The sequence below is a fragment of the Scomber japonicus genome, chromosome 8, assembly GCF_027409825.1.
Source record: "Scomber japonicus isolate fScoJap1 chromosome 8, fScoJap1.pri, whole genome shotgun sequence".
In the NCBI taxonomy this organism is placed as follows: Eukaryota; Metazoa; Chordata; class Actinopteri; order Scombriformes; family Scombridae; genus Scomber; species Scomber japonicus.
Window position 1 is genome coordinate 2,977,947 of NC_070585.1, and position 22,343 is coordinate 3,000,289.

General features: G+C 38.9%; 1 protein-coding gene across 1 annotated transcript; it reads left to right on the forward strand.

The window, feature by feature from the left end:
* The first annotated feature begins 243 nt into the window (after positions 1-243).
* slc7a11 (solute carrier family 7 member 11) lies at positions 244-21,756 on the forward strand. The gene is made up of 12 exons (XM_053323353.1): positions 244-523; positions 3,276-3,402; positions 6,211-6,326; positions 8,162-8,287; positions 10,091-10,190; positions 10,397-10,441; positions 14,382-14,505; positions 18,218-18,321; positions 19,010-19,106; positions 19,528-19,677; positions 19,820-19,997; positions 21,633-21,756. The coding sequence occupies exons 1-12, from the start codon at positions 244-246 to the stop codon at positions 21,686-21,688; spliced, it is 1,503 nt and encodes a 500-aa protein (XP_053179328.1). The 3' UTR covers positions 21,689-21,756.
* The last annotated feature ends 587 nt before the right edge of the window (positions 21,757-22,343 follow it).

Genomic DNA, 22,343 nt, shown 5'->3' on the forward strand with positions numbered 1-22,343 from the left:
GAGAAAGAGAGGGAGTCTGAGGAGGACTTTCCCCCCAGGAATTTAGTTTTACTCCCACTTTTGTAACTTTGCCTGTTGCAGTCACACAGGCTGACAGCAGAGGAATCGGTCCCAGGTGAAACACACTTTGAGTCCATTCCAAAAAGAGAGAGACTGTGTGTGTGTGTGTGTGTGTGTGTGTGCGTATGTGTGTGTGTGTGGGTGGGTGTGTGTGTATGTGTGTGGCAGTGTTTTAAAAAAAAAATGACTCAAAGGTCTGCATCTGGTCAAAAAGATGGAGTTGTCGCAGTCAATGGACACAAAGTTTCCCAAAACGGGAGTCAGCCAGGGAAACTTGCGGATGAGGACGATGAAAAGGTGGGACTGGGGAAGAAGGTGACCCTTCTTCGAGGGATCTCTGTCATCATCGGGACCATCATCGGAGCTGGCATCTTCATCTCTCCAAAGGGAATCCTGAAGAATTCGGGCAGCGTGGGAATGTCTCTGGTTGTGTGGATCGCTTGCGGGGTGCTGTCTCTGTTTGGTGAGTGGGTTAACAGGTGTGTCCTCTGTGCTGTCAGAGCAGCTACATTCAATGGAATGATGCTGGAGTAGAGTCTTTTAAAACATGTTTATTGTCTGGAAATAGGGTAAATACTGTAACTCATTTGAGCAAATTCCATAATAATACACACCAGTCCAGATGTTTAGTGTTTACCAAAAATATTGAAATATAAGAAACACTGTCACACAAAAAAGGCCTTCTATTCAACAACTCCCCAGAATGAACTGTGAAAATATTCAACCTCATTAACATGTGTAATTGATCAATCATTTTGTAATATTTGCTTGTATTAGCTTGTATATAGCTTGTATCCAATTTATACATTTATTACTGGAAAAAAAATCTCATCTCTAAATGACTCACTGTCTAATTAACTTGTGCCCCAAAATACTCAACTAAAAGCAAATGCTGAGGTTATTTAATGGGCAAGCTATTAAAATCCTTTATTTACTCAAACTAAAGGTTACATTTGGTTTTTATATGCACATAAGAGGTTTTATGAGTAAAAACCAAGGTTAACTGTGTTTTATGTGAAAAATATGCTCAAAAACAAATTAATTTTGCAACCAAGGCACAGAAACCAGGAAAAAAGGTTAAACTCACTCTTTATGAGAGAGCAGGTTTTTGTTGTAGTAAATAGTTATAGCAGCTTAGTTGTTTATTCTGAGGAGCTGCTGTTTTTATCTTTTTATTGGATTTGTTGTTTGAAAAAAACCCCTGATACAATTGTCTGGCACCTGTTGTCTGACAAGTATACTGAGATGAGAATATCACTCAAGTCAGTCAGTGTAGTTGTGAATCTAAAGTTAAAAATCCCCATCCCACCCCCCACACTCCCTCCCCCAGCTATTTTACTTCCTGTTTGAAACCGCATATAACATGATGAAATAACTTGACGTGGACACTTTTTACAGCGTGTGAACAAGTATGTGTTCACACGCTGTAAAAAAGTGTCCAAAGTGCCACTCCACAGAAATGTAAATATTAGCATTTCCTGCAACAAGTCATGACAACTTTAAGAAAAATGATGATGTAATCCTGTGTCAGTGGGTGCACCTCTACCCCCAGGCACTCTCTTCATTACAATGAAGTTGCTTATGATTATGATTTTGAAATGAATATTTATAATATGAACATAAATCATTTCTACATACCACAGTGCGGTTCACCCAGGTCTTACCTTATAAAACACTCTCATATCCCAATTACACGTCACTTTATATGTAGACGTTTGATGATCTAAGAGTCAAAGGAGCTGTGGTGAAGGAACTAATTATGACACTGTTTAAAAGTCAAATTGTGGTGTAAACTCAAGTCAGACTGTGACCCAAAAGCAACAGACAGGATAGATTTGTTGTGGTTTGTGTTCACAACCACATGTTTACTTAGTGTCTTTATCAGTGTGTTCTTACTGCCAGATTTATAAAATACAGTAACTGTCAAAGAAGTGTTGTGCCATTTCCTGAAAGGTTATTCCAGGACACTTGGTCCTGTCTGCATCATGGACCTAGCACCACCTAAACCTACACAGCACTCTGAACCCTCCTGCTGTCTAGACTCAAAAAGACACCTTCATTCAAAAAAAAAAAACTAAATACATTTTCATCATTTCATCATGACTTCTGACTTTTTGCTGAACTGATACATTTTAAAACTTTTTTTTTCTTTGTCCAAAAGCTATACACCTTTAGGATACAACACTTCTCTTAGAATCTGTTTTGACTGAACATTTGCACATGAAATAAAGTATACACACACACACACACACACACACACACACACACACACACACACACACACACACACACACACACACACACACACACACACACACACACACACACACACACACATCATTTTATTTATATTTATATATTTATTTATAATTATATTTACATTTATTATAATGATGATGATGTCAGTAATACTAATGCAATAAGAACATTGTGCCTTAGTGTCTCAGTTTCTGTGGCACGCACACACACACACATTCATAATCATTCATTGTGTTTACTATTGTATGTATAATGATGATGATGACAGTAATAACAATGTGTCTTAATACCCCAGTTTCTGTCTTTTGCTGAACAAGCAGAGCAGGTAACTGGCTGGAGGCCTCAGACTTTCACACTCACTGTCTGTCAGATGCCAAACAGCAAATGTGTATCCCAGAGCCCCAAACAGGTTATTCTGGTCATTGCATTCAAGAAACAGAATGTACTCCTGACTGAACCACCTGATGCTCAGGACTAGGCATAATAATTAAATCAATAAATACATAACTATTATTCCCCAAATTGTGGATTCCTTCTACATGGCATGCACTGATTCAGTATAAAACCTACAGGCCCATCTAAAGATCAGTGCTGCAGGAGGCAGTGCTGAGGCAGTGTGGTGTGTACTGTAGCATAAATTGTTGCAGTATCCTTAAATCCTTTCGTTTTGTGCTGTAATGAAAGGTCCAAGCACATTATCCTTTAATACTCTTCCTTAACCCCTTTCCTGCCTCCCTTAACTCCTAGTCTCCATACTTGTAATTAAAATCCGTCCACCTAAATCTTGCTCTCTTAAGTTATGGGTTGAGACCTGGGGAGGCTCCCACAGTAATATATTTTGGTGATGTTGGAGGTCTTCAGATGTGGCTGAGACAGTTTAACAGCCCAGGGATTGTTCTGTGCCTATACCTTCTTGTATTGAAGCCAGAGCTAATCTGTCACCTCTGTCATTGCAGGAGCTCTGTCTTACGCTGAGCTGGGCACTTGTATTAAGAAGTCTGGGGGACACTACACATATATAATGGAAGCTTTTGGCCCTCAGATGGCTTTCGTAAGACTATGGGCTGACCTCATCGCTATCAGGTAATGGATGTCTCCTTAAATCAAGTCTACTGACCATAAACTGATCAATATTTTTACATGAATAGAAGATCAAGTGACAAACTCAGCTGTTCTCTTTAACTCCGTAGAGCTTTTTTTTAGCATCGTTCAGCTCGTTGTTTTACTTTCAAAAGGCCAATAAGTAACTATTTTGATTGAGTCTCGCGGCTCTCATACAACCTAGCTTCCAGCAGCAGCAGACAGCTGTTTTCAATGAAAAAGACAACCCACTGTACACTACCTGCTCAACACCACACAGCAGACAGATAAAGTTGCCAGATAATACTTTCTCAGGAGCTGGTGGAGACCAAAACAACAACAGAAAAAAAAGCTAGTTAAACCCACATTACTTTGCCCATCCTTACATTGTGGACTCAGTGTTAAAGGCTCTGTCACACCAGTCAAATTCATTTTAAACAGAATTCCTGCCAGCACTGGATTTGCGTACAGAGATGAAGTACATTCTGACTCAGACTCATCTTTCGGTCGAGATTCAGCTTTGGTGAACTCTATCATAAGTTCAAACCTTCAATCCTTAACCCTAACCCTGTCAGTAAGTCTGTCACAATAATGACGTCATCGACTTATTGTAAAATACATCATGATCATTTTTTTGACCTCAGTATTGCCACGCTTCACATTAGCAGCTAAGAGGCTATTCATGTCACATTGTTTAAGCTAGTAGTGTCCTCCATTCCTCACTGTGTACATCCTGAGTGGAGACTGTAGAAGAATTAAAGGTAAATAAGTCAGTTAAAATACACGAGTCAGTGGAACAAATATGTTGAACTAAGAGAATTTCTTGTTCTGTTTTTGACCAGCTTTGATGTAATGGAATGCAAATTAATTTCCCTTTCTGGTCTGATTGGGAACTAACTCTGTTTGTTAAATAAATATCATTATATGGAATGAAAGGTGGCAGTGGAGAAAACACAGCAGCTACAAAATACTATAATAGTGACCTGAAGACATGGAGCAAAAACGTTTAAATCTACTTCTGCAGCCCAGGACAGAGCTGAATACACTACTTCTACGAAATGTGAGTGTTGATATGATGGTCAATAAAATCTAAGTGATTGGCATCATATCCAATTCATAATTTAACATAACCGTTTAGGATATCCAAATTTGTTTCACAGCTCCTGTTTGATTCATTCTTTTAGACTGTATATTGGGTGACACAGACCCCCACACAACAAGCACATAAAGGCCTTGGCTGGCTGTGACCTTGTGAGATTCAGAGTGCAGTTTAGAGCAGTGAGGTGAGAAAAACCTCCATGTGCAGCTGTGTGTACACAGCACAGGCGAAGCAGTATAAACAGTCTCGTGGCTATCCTGAGCTGCACAATTTTATCCTGGCCTCAGGCTAGCGGGACTCAATGGAAACCATGGGAAATGAACAGAGACAGAGAATGAAAACAAGAATGAGTGAGACAAAGAGAGATTTCCCTGGCTGCAGCAGCTCAGTGGCTGTTGTGGGAAATGAAGAGGGAAATACTGATGAGCCATAGGATGAGACATGGGACAGGCAAGCCTTATTTGATTTCTTATTGAAGCCCAAACCTATAGACAGCCAGCTACCTGTTCACAACATGAGGATATGATTATGGGAAAAGTTTGCATAGGTTGATGCCCATCACATACCTAACATACACACACACACACACACACACACACACACACACACACACACACACACACACACACACACACACACACGTTCATTGTCAGGTTGAAAGCTGGGCTCAGCATGTTACCTGACCTTTATACTTGTTCTTTTGTTTGAGATAGAACACTTAGTACTATCAGCAATGGTTATCTCTTCATTATTTTGGCTTCAGTGCTACAGTAGTTATAGCGTGCTACTGCTATTACTAATAGTAATGTTGTCATTAATATGTTAGTATTCAGTTAAACAGTCTCAGAGCTTCATTATCATTCATGGTTTTCTGGCCACCAAGTAATAGTGTACAGCTAACTGTGTGTGTCTGCTGTACAGTTTATGGGGTCGTTTGTAGTGACCCTATAAATACTCCACATTCTCATTAGACTGTTTTTTTTTTTTTTTAAATTTCGTACACACATTTAAAGAAATATTTAAAGAGTGTCTTTCAAGTGTGTTAAAGCAGCAGTCAGGTGTTCATATGAACAGTAAAGATGTTTTCTTCTCTGTAATCATTCCTCCTGTTCATACTGACTATTAAAAGATCTCCTTCAAATGTGCTTTCAATGTAAAGTGATGGAGGATAAAATCCACAGTGTGTCCACACAGTCATTTAAAGTAGATGATCAGCTTCAATTGAGCTTCAGCAGTGTGAGTTAGTCATATCAAGTGATATCTGACACATTCACAGTCTTTTTAGTATCACATTCCCTCTTAGTGTTTCCTGTTTCTCTGTGGTGGAAGTATAGTAACACAAAGACTTTGCTACTAAAAACACTGTAATGATGAAACGTAGAAGATGAAGATTTGACTCATTTGGATGCTGAAGCTTCATATTAGCTTCAGATCAACTTTTAAATCAATGTTTACACAGAAGGAGGACTGTGGACTTAGTCCTCCATCACTTCCATTGTAAGTACATTATGAAGAGATCTTCTAATGGTCAGTATGGAGGAATGATTACAGAATGGAAAACAGGTTTCAAGGTTCATTTAGGCTCCTGACTGTTGTTTTAATTAAAACTTGAAAAATTGTGAACCTATCATTTATTGTAGTATTGTATATGTTTGTACTAAAGCCTGTTGTACGTTAGTATTGGTATATTTGTATGTGTGTGTGTCTTCCAGGCCTGCAGCGATGGCAGTCATCTCTCTGGCCTTTGGTCAGTACATCCTGGAGCCTCTGTTTATGCCCTGTGATATCCCCCCTATGGCTATCAAACTGGCCACCGCCATCGGCATCAGTACGTACCAGAACCGCTGCTACACTGCTGCTTGTGTCTGATAGTATGTCACTATGATATTATCTCTTGGAGATGATGATGTCAGCTGTCAACATCACTAAGACCACGGATTATCTTCCCCAAACCTGTCCGCTTACTGAAGCACAGACCACAACACAAGCAGACACTACAGCAGATGTGGAAGGACGTATAATTAGCTGGAGCACAGGGAATAACAATATGACTCCTCTTAGTCCTAAATGAAATGCTCTTAAAGCAACAGGCACAGTTCATGAATCCTTTTGAATCTTTTGATAGGATGGTAAACATGCAGAATGTGTCACATTTGCTCAGCTCCTCACATATCCTACTGAGGCATGCAGCAATTTAACTGTCTGTCTACACAGTGATGGAACAGATATGAGACAACATGAACAAGACATGTATTACTTTTCTGTGAACACAACACACATGATGATAACAGTACTTACAGGACAGGTTCACAATTATTTAAGTCTGTCATAAAACAACAGTCAGGACTATAGAGAGAAAAACATTCATATCGAGGTCATTTTGGTACATAGAGTTCACAAAGTGCTAGTGCACACAGACAGGATACACTTCATTCCTATGTTTACTAGTCCAATCATGTGTACAAGTGTATGTATATACAGAGAGACAGCACAATGGACCAACCTTTCTCCACGAAGCATGAAATGCCCACCCAATCCTCAGTTCCATTCTTTCAAATGCTGTACGTGTACTTTCTTAATGTGTACTGGGCCCATATAGTTCAGGTTTGGTCAGGTTTTAAGGTTTGACTGCTTAACCTCATCACCCGACAGAACAGAGCGATAAAATCACAGATTATCTTCAATTAACTTCTGTAAGTTAGTTTTAAGGTATTTCTGACGTTCTTTCTTGCAACAATATCTGCTGAGTTGGGATTTTTGGCACAACATCACCTACTTCAGGTGCATTGAGAAGAAAAAAGTCTGAAGAGGTCAAAACATCAGCAATATTTACTGTATGATTTAGAGCCTGACCGATATACTGTATTGGTCAACCATTATTATCGGCCGATATTGTGCTGTCACAGATATATCAGTATGTGTTTATTCCATATGATATGTGCAGGGAAAAAAAGATGCATAGATATATATATGTATATATATATATATATATATATATATATACATAAGGAAAAATGATTTTATGTATATATATATATATATATATATATATATACATAAAATCATTTTTCCTTATTCAAGTTTAATATTTAAATATTAAATTCCCAGAGAAGTTAGTTTATTCTTAAGCTGTCAAATATTATGGCCTCTATTCTATTACATATCTTTTTCACAAGTGTTTGATAATCATGTTAAAATATTGTGTGTTCATATATATATTCTGTATATCAGATTATCAGACAATATATTGACATCAGATTAGTAAAGGCTTGTGGTTACTGCTGCTAGGTTAATGCATGTTTAAGTTAAGGCAACTAAAACAGCTGGTTAAGGGTTAGAGGTTAGAGAAAGATCATTGTTGTGGTTAAAATATGAACAAATATTAACTGTTGGAATTTGACTGGATGCAAACACACTAATTCTGAGGGGAAACTGCTGTTATATTACTACAATAACACTTAAATACACTAGTTGCAATATATGTGAAGTGTGATCTGATGTGTATACAACACAGCAGTGACACATGCTCCATAGTCAAATATCATGGTAAGAGACAGAAATAAGACCTGTGTACTGAATGAAACACAATTAGCAATACCACATCTCCTGCTGACGTGCAGGCTTCCAGGATGACGTGACACCACTCTCTTCCTGTCCTTGCAGCTTCTGTTATGTACCTGAACAGTATGAGTGTGACGTGGACAGCCAGGATTCAGATCTTCCTCACCTTCAGCAAGCTGCTGGCCATCTCTATCATCATAGTACCTGGAATGTACCAGCTCTTCAAAGGTAAGTCGCCTGTTTCATCATCACTCCCATTAACACAACCATCATCATCATCATCATCATCATCATCATCATCATCATCATCATCATCATCATCATCGTGGCCTCTAACAGCCTCTATTAGCACTATAGTAGAGCTTCATATTGCTCCAGGAGTTCACAGGACGCTTCGTGTTACATCATCGTGGTTGTAATTGTTGTTCAGGAACATTCTCAGACTTCACACAGTGCGCTCAGCTGCAGCAATTAACATCGCTTCCTTTATTTCACACAACAGCACGCACTGTAAATATAACCTTAAACCTCAGAGGCCATGATACACATCTGCTCACAGCTGCTCACAAGTGTTTCACAACATTCAGCAGGTTCTACATCACAACATCTGGACTCAGTCACTCTGTTTTCCCCTCAGTTGTTGATCCCACTTTAAAAATCTGGTTATGTGTAAAAAAGCATCACTGTACATGTAGTGCTAGAGATCAGTCACATATCTTGAATTATACACTAAGTAACACTGATAACACTACTACTACATCCTGATGATTACAGGGATTCATCTTCAGTGTAGCAGTACAGAATGGTTTATATAGGGTCCATACAGGATCCCATATGGGTCCAAATTTAGAAGTATAGATCTGTTTTCTAGCCACGATCACCTCTTTTGTCCTTTCTTAAAACTACAGCAATACATTCAACTCCTAGTTTGACAAAAATGAAATACATTTAAAAAATATTACAATCATAAAAAATAATAATCTTGAGTCAAGGAAAAACTGATTTTATAAAGCCATTCCATGATATTGTTGAAGGGGAAAGTGAGACCCGCTTTCCTTTGTACTGTCCACATTATGATGATTTCAGAGAGTTAATGTTCCAAAAAACGTCTCGACTGATCCCTCAAATATTTTGTCCTTCTGATGAGAAAATAATGGAACATCTATTTACTTTTGATGTATTTAAGCTTTCAAGTTTTGTGGCAAAAGCCTGGAAAAGAAGGCAAGGTGGACCGTTCAATTAATACTTGATCTGATTATTATTATAATTATAATAATTATTTTCATTTTATTTTATCTATCTATCTATCTGAGCCTATTATAAAGCTTATACTGTTGTCTTTCCAGCAGTCCACTTAACAATATGCATTACTTCTTAGCTAAAAACAAGACTTACCTAGTGTGTTGCAGCAGGCCATATTTTGGCTTTTGTTAAATAGTAAATGGACTGTACTTATATAACACTTTTCTAGTCTCTTTGACCACTTTCAACTACATGTCACATTCATCCATTCACACACATTCATACTGTACACTGATGACAGGTAGTTAATCTGCTCATCAGGAGGAAACCAACCATTCATACACTGTTGGCACAGCCATGAGGATCAATTTGTGGTTAAACATCTTCATGGACATGAGGACTAGAGGAGCCAAGAATCAAACCACTGATCTTTCCGATTGGTGGGTGACCTGCTCTACCTCCTGAGCCACAGTCACTCCTTTGTTATGTTCTCATCTTGAACGTGAGCCACCGCTGATTAATTCCATACCTGATGTTTTATGATCCACTATAATTAGGCATGATACAACCTGAATCCCTGTTTCTGTTATCTTCACTGCTCTCCTGACTGTGCAGACTGAGTGCAGCCTTCTAGTTATGGCTTTGATTGCTGCTGCACAGATCATTCTAGTGCTGCAACAGTTTCTCCTCATTCAGGAGCCAATTATGATGCTTACAACAGTCAACAAGTTATATGAAGAAATATGTGTGCATGTTTGTGTGTTTATTTGTGTGTGTTTGTGTTTGCAGGGGAGACCAAAAACTTTGAGAATGCTTTTGATCTGAACAAGGTGAAGCTGTCTGGTATGCCACTGGCCTTTTACTCTGGGATGTATGCATACGCTGGGTGGTAGGTATGGTCCTCACACACACACACACACACACACACACACACACACACACACACACACACACACACACACACACACACACACACACACACACACACACACACACATATGCATACAGGAGCGGTCATCAAACATTCATTTCAAATGGTGTTAGATATTATCAGTCAATGAAGCTATAAAAGATAATAACTGCTTTGTTTTCCAGGTTCTACCTGAACTTTGTGACAGAGGAGGTAGAGAATCCTGAGAGGTGAGTTTAATCCACATGATGGCTGCAAATACATACATTTAAACTTTATTTATACACTTATCAAAAAGCAGATTTGAATGTAAAGTGCTTCACAGATATAAAAAACTGAAAAAACACAATTACACACCAGAATAAGTTCAATCCAATCAAGAAATACATTGATAATGAATAAAAAAACTTAATGTATTTAGTACAGCTCCGTTCACTGAGCAGTCACAAAGTGCTGGGTAAAATTATAAAAAATAAGACCACGAAAAACAGTAAAGAAAGAAAACAAACAATGTGCAACTGAAAAACATTACAAACACTGGACTGCACAACACGAGACGATGGCCTGCTCCACTAAATGAGTCTTCAACTACTATTTAGAAACATTAATGTACTCCAAGAGACAATTTGTTGTACAACACAGAGACATTAAAAATACACCAGGCAAACAATCCAAATCATCCATAGCAGCATCACAATATTATCACAGTTCAACTCATGACACAGGCAGAAAGGTCCAGTTAAAATCACAAATATAAGTCAATAAATAATATATTGCACATTCCCTTGTATTCCCTATTCCAAGAAAAATTAATTCAAATTATGAATATAAATAAACAACATAGTGCACATACTCTGCATCATACTGCTACCTCTACCTGGCTACCTCTACTTGTTTAATTGGGTTATAGCCATGGCAACACAGGAGTTTTTTGCTCTATTGGTTCTGATTTTGGGGGAATCTGTACCTCCAACCAGAAAGGAGAGGCTGAAACTCCACAGAGAGTACATGAGATGAATTTAACCATCCTGTTATCCTCAGGTCAAGGAAGGAGAGGAAGAAGGAAGGAAGGAAAGGAGTAAGAAGGGAGGGAGGGAGGGAGGAAAGAAGGAAGGGAGTAAGGAAAGAAGGGAGAAAAGAAGGAAGGAAGGAAGGAAAGGAGTAAAGAAGGAAGGGAGGGAGGGAGGAAAGGAGAAAGGAAGGAAGGAAGGAAGGAAGGAAGGAAGGAAGGAAGGAAGGAAAGGAGTAAAGAAGGAAGGGGGGGGGAAGGAAAGAGAGAGGGAGGGAGGAAAAGAGGAAGGAAGTAAGGAGAGAAGGAAGGGAGGAAGGAAAGAAGGAAGGAAGTGAGGAAAGAAGTATGGAAGGAGGGGGGGCAACGAAAGAGGGAAAGAGGGGAAGAACGAAGGAAAAATTAAAGAAAGAGGGAGGAAGGAAGGAAAGAAGGAACAGTCAAAAGAGATGGGATCAATTTGACCCGGGAGGACAACAGGAGGGTTAAAGGTGTCAACAGAGACCGCAGATCGTATCTCTATAGGAAGAGTAATCTACAGTGTTGGAGCCAGTTAGGCCAGACAACCAGTAAGCTCTGGTCAGAAGACCTCAGTGACCTACTGCTGAAAAATGATGGAGCATGTCAGAGATGTACAAAGGGACCTGACCATGCAGGGCTTCAAATGTGATAACAAGAACCTTGAAATGAATCCTAAATTTAACACAGGAAGCCAAAGTAAAGAAGATAGGTGTGATGTGAGTCGTGGTGTGATAGTGGAGTGTAAAGTCAGTGGTGGAGGTGACTGCAGTGCATGCTATTTGTTAGCATAACTGACCTCAGTTTGTTTGGGTGGACTCTGTCAGTCCTGATAAGGGAGAAACGATGCCAAAACAGATTAAAACTGTCAATAAAACCTTTAGTGTGGGCTCTACAGGTGGACTGGAGCCAGGTGTGGAGCTCAAATACCCCTCTACCCTGCCTCAGGTCAGTAAGAGCAACAGCTGGTTGGGAAGTCTGAGCAGGGGTTTAAGGGGTGAGAAGGTCGATAATATAAGACGGGGCAAGGCCGCTCACTGATTTAAAAACAAGCAATACAATTTTAAAGTCAATTGTGAACACCATGTGTAATCAGTGCAAGGGGGTGAGAATGGGGGAGTTACAGTAATCTAGACGGCTGGAGACAAAAGCAGGAATTGGATTGTGTGCATGTCTGAATGAAAGAAACAATCTAAACTTGGCAATAGTCCTAATTTGACAGATAGCAGACTTGGTGATATTGCTGAAATGTTCAGGTCTGAATCAAACATTACTCCCAGATTTGTGGCCTCATGAGTGCACTGCAAACCCCCCCGAAAAACTACAGTCTGTCATTCACAATCCCTTTGTGCTTTGGGTCCAAACACCATTACTTTGTAACATTTGCTTAAAAAACTATAGTAGCATGTGTCTGTGTTTAAAATATATAACAACATTTACAAGAGTAGGCCTGTGTGAATATACACCAGGATATAGGAAGATGAGAAAAGTAATGTTAGAAGAAAGATATCAAAACAAATGTGGATACTTAATCTCATCTGTTTTTTCCACGCCACATTTATTACAGACTGAATTTCACCAGTCACACTGAATAACATCACTTTAAAAGCACTAACAACAGTTTCTATGGCAATCAAGGTTTAATTAACCTGAGCAGGAATGGTGTTATCATGGGAACTTTACCATGGTCCTTTTGGACTATAACAAATCATACATTACACAAGGGATGTACTGAAGATGTTTCTATCAACATCCTCTATAATTGTTTTGTGTGCATATGATCACTCTTCAGCTAGTGAGACGCAGCACTCACAGTGACAGTGAGGTAACAAAGTAGAACGTAGGAATTTGGAGGTTGGGTGGATGGTTGCTTTGATATATTGGACCTGTGCCTTTGCATCGATTGGTTTTTGTAGCTTCCCTATCATACTTTACAATCTTTCCTCCTCCTACCATCCAGATTCACACATTTGTGATTAAATGTGCATGGTTCTTAGTGAGCAGCTGTTTATTTATTTTAATTAAACAATTCCCAGCCAGCACGTCCATGTGGGCCCCATAAGGGTTACATTTGGGCTGAAAATGTGGGTCCCAAGTGGGTTTGTCTACAGTTTCCATGGTGGCCCACTGGGTTTCAGCAGTGGGGCCCATGTTTCTGAAACAATATGGGGCCCATACAATTTGCCCTGTTTATGCCCATACCCACTTATTTCCCTTATGGGCTCATACAGTCAGTCCACATGGGGTTCACATGAGGGGCTCATGTTACTGAAACCATGTGGGACCAGCAAAATTTGCCCATGTCCAAGCCCATGCCCACTCAGCACCCACATAGCCTGCATTTAACCCATGTGGGGCCCACATGGACATGCTGGCTGGGAAGTAACTCTAGCTCACAGTTCTTTAGCTAAGTCTTTACCTTGTGATTAATACACAATAATTAAAAATGTATTCTTATTATACAGTTTAAAGTTCATATTATCATATGTAATGTAAAAAATAGTATTACATTTGGAACAAATGTATGAAATATCTTGACTAGTGGTCTTACTCTCTTGGACCAGACAGAGTAATGCTCCACTATGGGCAAGACCACAGCCAGGATTTTATCATTTTTAGAAATGAGTCGTGAGTTCTGTAAGTGCACTCCCCACTCCCCCAAGTGAACTGAGGAAAAAGGGAAGAAGGTCTCTAAATGGTTTTGTATTATCTTTCAGCTGATTTGCTCATAACATGCAAAATGACTATGCTATGCTATGCAGGTAATCTTTATCATCTTAATTTTTTATTTATTTTTGAACATGTAAAAATATACTTTGTGTCTGGAGGTAATGAGTGCATTATCTTTTGATAACCACACTGGTATGGATTATCTTTTACTTTGTGTTTTCTGTCCTTTTTTCCACATTGCTGACATTATCGAGCTTTCTGAGCACCTCTTAGAAAGAGAATATCAAGATATTTGGACAATATGCTTTAGAAATCTTTTGCTTGGGTGCTTTTATAGCTGCCACAGTCAGCAGAGTGACCCCCCACTGTTTCATTTCTATGAAGAACACACAGAAGGAAAAAAAGGCCTGAGGTCAAAACAAGGGAGAAATGGAGGTGAATGACAGGGTACGCCTTCTGTTATTATCCCCCAGGACTGTGCCATTAGCCATCTGCATCTCCATGGCGATTGTGACTTCCTGCTATGTGCTGACCAATGTGGCGTACTACACGGTGATGTCAGCTGAGGAGCTCCTGGCCTCAGAGGCGGTCGCTGTGGTGAGTAATACTAACACCTTTTAACAAAAAGTCAATCAAAATATTGTTCCTAAATAAAAACATGCTTCCACAGAAAGCACCAAATTACTGTCATTCCAAAGTCTAGCTATATCTAGTATTATCACAGTTAAACACATGTACATGCAAAGTTTTAAACATAATTCCAGTGGATTTGTGCTGCAGTTTTTGGAATAATCCTCTTTATTGTTATCCATTGATCCTTCAGATCAGTAGGTTTGTATTTGTATAAAGGCAAAACAAATTGAGCTGTGTAACATACAGTATGTATGTAATTCTTCTTTTACAGTATATATATTTTGATACTCATATTCCTTAAGAGTGATGATGTATCTTTTTTTACCTTGGTAACCATAACTCACAATTGCATACTATCTTTTTCTGGTGCTTTCAACTAGATTTCTTGGTTTTCCATGACAGATATGGAGATTTCACATTCTTATTTTCCAAAGCAGATGTTTGTACAGAGGTTACTATGTTAAATGATTACAAAGGAGGTTACATCTGAAGTCACACCTTTAAGATTTTACTCAGGAGGGTTTTTTCCTCATTTTCATTCTTTGAAAACAATATTTTTTGTGGTATTTTATAAATAAATCATGATGTGGGCTTTTTTGGAGCACAAATGGACTTAAATGGAGTCACTGGAGAACTTTTTTCATCAACTATCTTTATTTTATATTCCAAAATCTACATGAACTAATGAATACATTTTACAATGACAGATAAATGTTGCTTTATAAGAAATGATCTCTCTTATAAATCATGTCAGTATCCATGAAAAACATCTGAACTTAGATTTTGGTGTTTAATGGGAACATTTACCCTAACAGCTGAAAACACTGAGTTAGAACTTTAGAAAAGTCATCATCATGTAATAAGTAACCCTAACCCTTACTTTGATGAAGTCATTGAAATAGTTACATTACTTATTACATTTAAATAGAGTAACTAGTCATCTGTAATCTATTATATTCCCAGAGTAACCCTACCAACCCTGACCAACCCTAAACTTAAACTTGTGCTTTCAGAAAATGCAGTAAGCTTCATGTTGGACTTGTTAGATGAATCCCTATTTTGACTTATCTCAGTTTCATCATCAGTGCTGTTATCAGAATATGGTGCAACAGAGGGAATGAATCACTATGGTGAGAACATTTAATGATCACCTTCCCACAAACCTTAAAATAGTATGAACAATTCTTTTTATGGCTTTGGTTGCCATTAATTAAGTGTTGAAAGTCTGTCTGAGCTTTACATCTTCCCTGGTTCATATAGATTTTAAAGATGCTAGCAAAGTATCTGCATTCTCTAAAGCAGTAGTCTGTTCAATGATGTGCTAATCTGAATTTCTGTCATAGCTTTTTTCCTGAAAGTAAAATTATCGACTAACACTGCAGCAACACTGTAGCCTGTCACTCATTTTTACCAGCTGTCAACAGATGTTTGATGTTGATTTGTTCCGAGTTGGAGCTGGCCTTGGCTTGGGCAGTGGGAAGGTGTCTGCCACTTGAGAGAGTTTAGTTGAAGTCTCACCTCTCTGCTGTTAGTGATGTTTACTCCCAATGTGAGCGCCACAGTTGGGCTTCCTGCACTTAACATGCCAAGTGTCTCTGACAGTTTGGCTTCCCAGCAGCTGTTAATGTGATTGTTTCAGCCCAGCCCTGTTAATGCTAATCACATCACAGACATCCCCTAATAACAGCCACCATTACTTGTTAGACTGAGGACTGCTACTGTATGCCTATAGCTGGGGAAGACTCATTCACTAAAAGATCTCTGATCTTTTCTAATGCAGTTACTTATATTGCCCTGTGCACGATGAGTGATGGGAGCGCCTTAAGAAAGGTGTTAAGAGCATTTATCTGTTCTTAGACGGCTGTGATGGGATAAAAGAATTACACTCTGTTCATCCTCTCTTACAGACAGTGGGCAAAAGTTTACATCTCAAACTTAATTACAGACTTTTAACTCGTGTCTAGAATTTGTCTCAAGGAGGCTGGCCTCTAGGTCCAATTAGTAATTTTAGATCACATATATTAGAAGAGTATTCACATGATGTAAGAGTCTGAAGAACACAGTAGAGGAAGAGGCGTAGAGCTAATATGATTACATATAGATATAGAACTTGTGTGTGTCTCAAGATAAGTTAGCCATCACATCAATTTGAGATGTATTGTCATTTCTAATCCAAGAGTTTGACATAGATGCAAAATGAGTAGATTGTTTGTTTCAATCAAAATAGAAAATTAAATTAGATTTAAATATAGGCTGTTCTCATACAATGTCACCACAAGAGAAAACATGAATGATTTACATTTGGTTGATTTGTGCTGGTTGGTCTATGAAAATCAATCACTTTGAAAGTGAAAGCAAATACCAATCCACTTTTATATTGTGTTGGTGGAACTACCCTATACTCGACATTTGGATAAAACATCCCATTCAAAGCATCATTTAATAGACTCCGTTTTTTACATGTTTAAATTGTATCATAGATAATCATGTTTTTAACAGTGGTTGATCAGCCTGTACGAGTGACAGGTGCTGCAACAAGGATTTATCTCACTGACTTCCCGCCAGCACTGCCAGTTATGTTTGACAGGGCCAAACTAGAAGCACAGAAAGTACTGGGAATTGATCCCACTACTTTCTGAAGTTGAGTCATCAATTGTGTTTGACAGGGCCAAATTGAAAGTGCCACTACCAGGAATTGAATCCTATTCTTTTCCCTTTATACCTAAAGTGATGAGAAAGAAATTTCAAACATTTCAAAATGACATAATGAGCACATGATGTGTCTCTTTAGCAGACTTTTTTATTCACCACCTATGAACATAAACATAATATAGTTTGCCACGTTATAGGTATGGACCATTCTCAGAATCTATCTCAGTATAGTTTCTTGTAGTGTGTCTAATCCCATCCAGCATGTCCATCTGGGCCCCACATGGGTTAAATATGGGCTACATGGGTACTGATTGTTCATGGGCCTTAAATGGGCAAATTCTGACTGTATGAGCCCTCTAAAGGATGTAATTGGGCTAAGTGGGTATGGGCATAAACAGGGCAATTTGTATGGGCCCCATATTGTTTCAGAAACATTGGCCCCACATGAAGCCCATGTGGACTCAGTAAATGGGCTCCAGTTAAGGTCCGTTCTGATCACACTTAGATCTCATATGGGCAAACATATGGGGCCTACATGGCCTAACCCTAACCCTAACCCAGTTGAGCAAACACAGGTGAGACCACCATTGAAACTTGTGATGTGTGTTTTTATGAGTATTCCATCTCACTAACTAACATTAGTAGCATTTAGCATTAAGTTCCAACTTTGGTTTCTCTTTGTGTTGTTTTTGACCAAATGACAAACAGACACAGTCAGCTGTAGAGTAGCTGGTGAACATAGTGGAGCATTTACTGTAGCAGCTGAAGAGCCAGGTAGTTTCCTCAGGAGTTGGTAGAGTGTAAAAACAGAGCTATAAGAGAGTGAATATTGGACTTGTATTCAGCAGGTGGACAGAAACACGACTCCAAATGAATGATAATGTAGATCAGTAACTGCTGGATGTGGAAATGAGCAGCTGTTTGCCAACCAGTTTAAAATACATAAATATACAAAGTCTGTGGTATGTCTGAGTACACACTGAGTACTCACTTTTCTCCCTCGTTGTCTCCACCATATCCTCAGACTTTTGCAGACAGGCTGTTGGGGAATTTCTCAGTAGCAGTGCCGGTGTTTGTGGCTTTGTCCTGCTACGGTTCCATGAATGGCTGCCTGTTTGCCTTGTCAAGGTACTGATTCTTCTACTCTGGTGGCCTTGGTACACCTGTTTACATTCAAATGACGATGAATAAAAGCACTTCATGTGTTTATTTTACATTCACAGTGGCAAATGTTACTGTTACTGGAGAAAGCTTTAGACAGGATGAATATGGCATGGTAACATCCAACAATAAATACAACTGGAAGAGAAACAGTGCCAGAATATCAAACTTAGAAAAGGAAGGTCTATCATATAGGCCTATATATTGTATAAGCCTGCAGTTGAGGTAAATAAAGTCACTATTGAACTGAAGGTATAGGTACAGTGATGAAAGCTAGTCACGCTAGTATGTTTCACTCTAATGCACATCCTCTGTTTGGAATCCACAGTGTGCAAGTTCCTGATAGTCTTTGAACCTACACACCTGGGACAGTCTTAATGGAAATCAGAACACAGAACACAGAGCACAGACATGCTCATATCCCTATTGGATATCAAAATTCCCAGTTTAGATCATGCAGTTTAGTTTGCACTGCATGACATTACTGGGTAGCAAAGCTCATTTTCTGTTGGTGTAGCAAATCATCACATAATGTCAACATAGAGTGAATGTGATCCAGAATCAATTCAATATTACCTCGGTTTTTATTATCATTATTCATATTTCTGTATGCCTGTTTTGTGTGTGTGTGTGTGTGTGTGTGTGTGTTTACCAGAATGTTCTTCGTGGCGTCACGTGAAGGACAACTCCCCGAGGTTTTGTCCATGATCCATGTCCGCAGACACACTCCAGTGGCTGCTGTCCTCGTACTGGTCAGTAGCACATTCATTATTATAGCAACCAATCACTTTTAATTAGACAATACTGACACCGATAGATACCATCGATACTGAGGTTTGAAATCGCGATACCAGTAACGATCGGTAGATTTGAACAAAAGTCAATAATGATAAAATATACAAATACTAATCACCATATTACTGCTAATTATTATTTCATTTTTGGAAGCATGAGTAAAAAGTATAAGTTTTGTTGCTATGGTTACCTGCTATCCTTGCACGCTTACGCACAAGGGTGTATAAACCACTATCCTCAGTCTAATCTGTAATTGAGACTTTCTAATCATATCAATAAATAATGTCTGTGGCTATGGAATGAATAAGACCCGCATGTCATCAGTTACAAAGCTTTTCTAAAAATGTTGAATTTGAGTTTGTGTGTGTGTGTGTGTAGTATCCAATGACCATGCTCCAGCTGTTTGTGGGAGACATCTACAGCCTGTTGAACTTCATGAGCTTCCTGCGGTGGCTGTTCATCGGTGTGGTAGTGCTGGGTTTGATCTACCTCCGATACACCAAGCCTGACCTCCCTCGCCCATTTAAGGTAAGGGTCTTCACACCTGTGAACTCGTACTGGTGCTACCTGGACTAGTGTCACCTACTTAGTTCTTATTAGCTATATTTCAGTCTGTCACACTCTTTTACACTCTTTGTGATAACATGCCTCAATCCTGACTTGTCCGCAGGTACCGCTCTTTATCCCAGTGGTGTTTTGTATCACATGCTTCTTCATGGTCTTCCTATCTCTGTACTCGGACCCGGTCAACACAGGGATTGGGTTTGCTATTTCCCTTACTGGCATCCCCGCCTACTATATCTTCATTTACTTCAACCAAAGACCAAAGTGGCTTCAAAGGGCTTTAGGTAAGTCATAACCATCAGTCACTAATACAGTGGTTCTTTACAGTCAACATGTTGTTCCCTAAAATAGCCTGATACTGATACAGGAACTGTTTTAGTACTAAACATACTACAAATGGGACAAAATGGAAGTTTAATATTACATTGCTGAAGGTTGAAGGTTCTGTAGGTTCTTTGACTTGGTGAGAACCCTTTTAAAGATGACTCGAATTGGGGAATGGAACAGAACTGGAACTGTATCTAAGACTTCCACCTGGCATATCCCAGTGGAACATCTCTCTAATAAAGGTTCACTCAATAAACTATGAAAGTGATCAAAACAAGTAGTTACAGCAAGAAACCTGTCATTAGAAAGGGTTACTGGGTTCTACACAGTTTCCGGGAGGTCAATGTGAAACCCTTGATGAGATCCCATTATCATGTAAAGTCACTTTAAAACCAGATTATACTGAATTTTGTCATATTTGGTGGGCTTCAACAGAGACTATTAAATTAAGAAATCATGTTTAGTTGAACTCAAGCATGTTAATACATCTGCGTTGAACAACTTGGTACATTTTATGCTTCAGGTTACCTCATGTATACTCTTCTATAATCATGTAACTCTTTTATAATCATGTAAACAACTATATTATTCCTCTTGATCATGTTAACACATTTACACTGTACTCCTTTATATACATTTCTATAATCATGTTAATTCGGGATGAATGATTTTGTGTGATGCTTTGTATAAATGTTGTAATTATGTAATTGTTGTAATAATTGTTTGATTTAATGTGGACCCCAGGAAGAATAGTCTTCATCTCTATGAAGACTAATGGGGATCCAAAGGATACAATAAACAATAAACTTAACTAGTTCAATTAGCTCTGGCTAAGAACTCAAAGATAATCATGGAAGTAGTACTAGCTGGCAAACCCTCAGCTAACAAAGTGTGTTCATTTAGGATTTAATGTGCTAATTGTACATTTTAATAGTAACTTCTGTTGTAACCTTGGGGTCTATGTTCCCACAACCCTATGTTCCCTCATTTCTAAGAAATTTTCCACCCATTATAATTAGGCCCTATGTTCCCTTATCCTTATGGTCCCTCAAGCATTTTCCACCAAGGTATAGCCATTCCCTAATGCACATAACATGTTACCCCTACTAGATCAGTGCTTCTCAACCTTTTATGTGCCAGGAACAGGTAATCTGCAAGTGCTGTCTTTTGAGGACTATTTTGATGACTAAAAATATCAAGCTCAGTTTGTTATAATAAGTATCAGTTTAGCAAAGGACTGGTCAAAAGTATCCCAAAGACCAGCACAGGTTGAGAAACACTGCTCTAAGCAGCTTCCATAACACAGTGGCTCTCCAGCAGGACTCAATGTTTCGATTACCATCATTATACTGTCCCTTCAGCCTGAGAAGTGTGGCCTCCAAGACCCTCCACTCTTTTTTTTATTATTACACTTAGGAAACATACAGTAGGGCAGTGTGGAGCGCTCTCCCATAGCTTTCCCAGGTTTTCTTTGTCCTCATCAGTTTTCCAGCCAAATAATCTCATCAGGTTAACATGTGTCAAGTATTTTTCCTTACACAAAATGAGAGATGACATCATTATGTTTTTTTTGTTTTTTTTTCTGTCCTCAGATTCCTTCAACAGAACCTTGCAGATCCTCCTGGAGGTCATTCCTGCGGAGCTATAACAGCACAATATACACAAGATCACCTCTAGTCAGCTGAACTCAGAAAGTGAAACTGGACTACTGCTAAAATGACAAATTTACTACAAAGAGTGAAAGATAAATGTTAAATGCTACATGTGAGTTTATATGTCTTTTGATAAAATTCTGTATGTTCTGTCATGTTTGAACGAAGTGAAAATGATTTTGTATTCACATGTTGTTGTTTTTTTGTGACCACTGTGATTATTTCTGTCAGTAAATGCTCACTTGATTACCATTCTCAACAAAACACACTTAACTGTGTGACCTGAGGAGCAGATCACTGGACATGATATGAACATTGGGGCATTTATTCATTTTCTTGTACTAGGACTTTTCTTGAGGGTATAAATGGAATTTAGGAGTGGTCCAGGCCTGTAGTACCAGTCCTGACCTGTAGTACCAGTCCTGACCTGTAGTACCAGTCCTGACCTGGCAGTCACTGGCTTTCTTCTGTTTGACCACCAATCATAACGTCTAAAGGCCCATTTATGCTCAACGTTAAATACGGATACAGATACGGACGGAGCCTTCTGTCCGTGCTCTGCGTTCATTTCGTCCATATTTCCATAAAGCTTACGGATAAGGACCAAACGGAGCAGTACCACCGGAAACCAGGGGGGGGGGGGGGGGGGGG

Excerpts from the sequence above, each read along its gene's own strand:
- slc7a11 (XM_053323353.1), top strand. The coding sequence starts at position 244 with ATGACTCAAAGGTCTGCATCTGGTCAAAAAGATGGAGTTGTCGCAGTC. Across the intron at positions 524-3,275 it reads CGGGGTGCTGTCTCTGTTTG|GAGCTCTGTCTTACGCTGAG; the intron begins GTGAGTGGGTTA and ends CTGTCATTGCAG. Across the intron at positions 19,678-19,819 it reads ACCTCCCTCGCCCATTTAAG|GTACCGCTCTTTATCCCAGT; the intron begins GTAAGGGTCTTC and ends ACTTGTCCGCAG.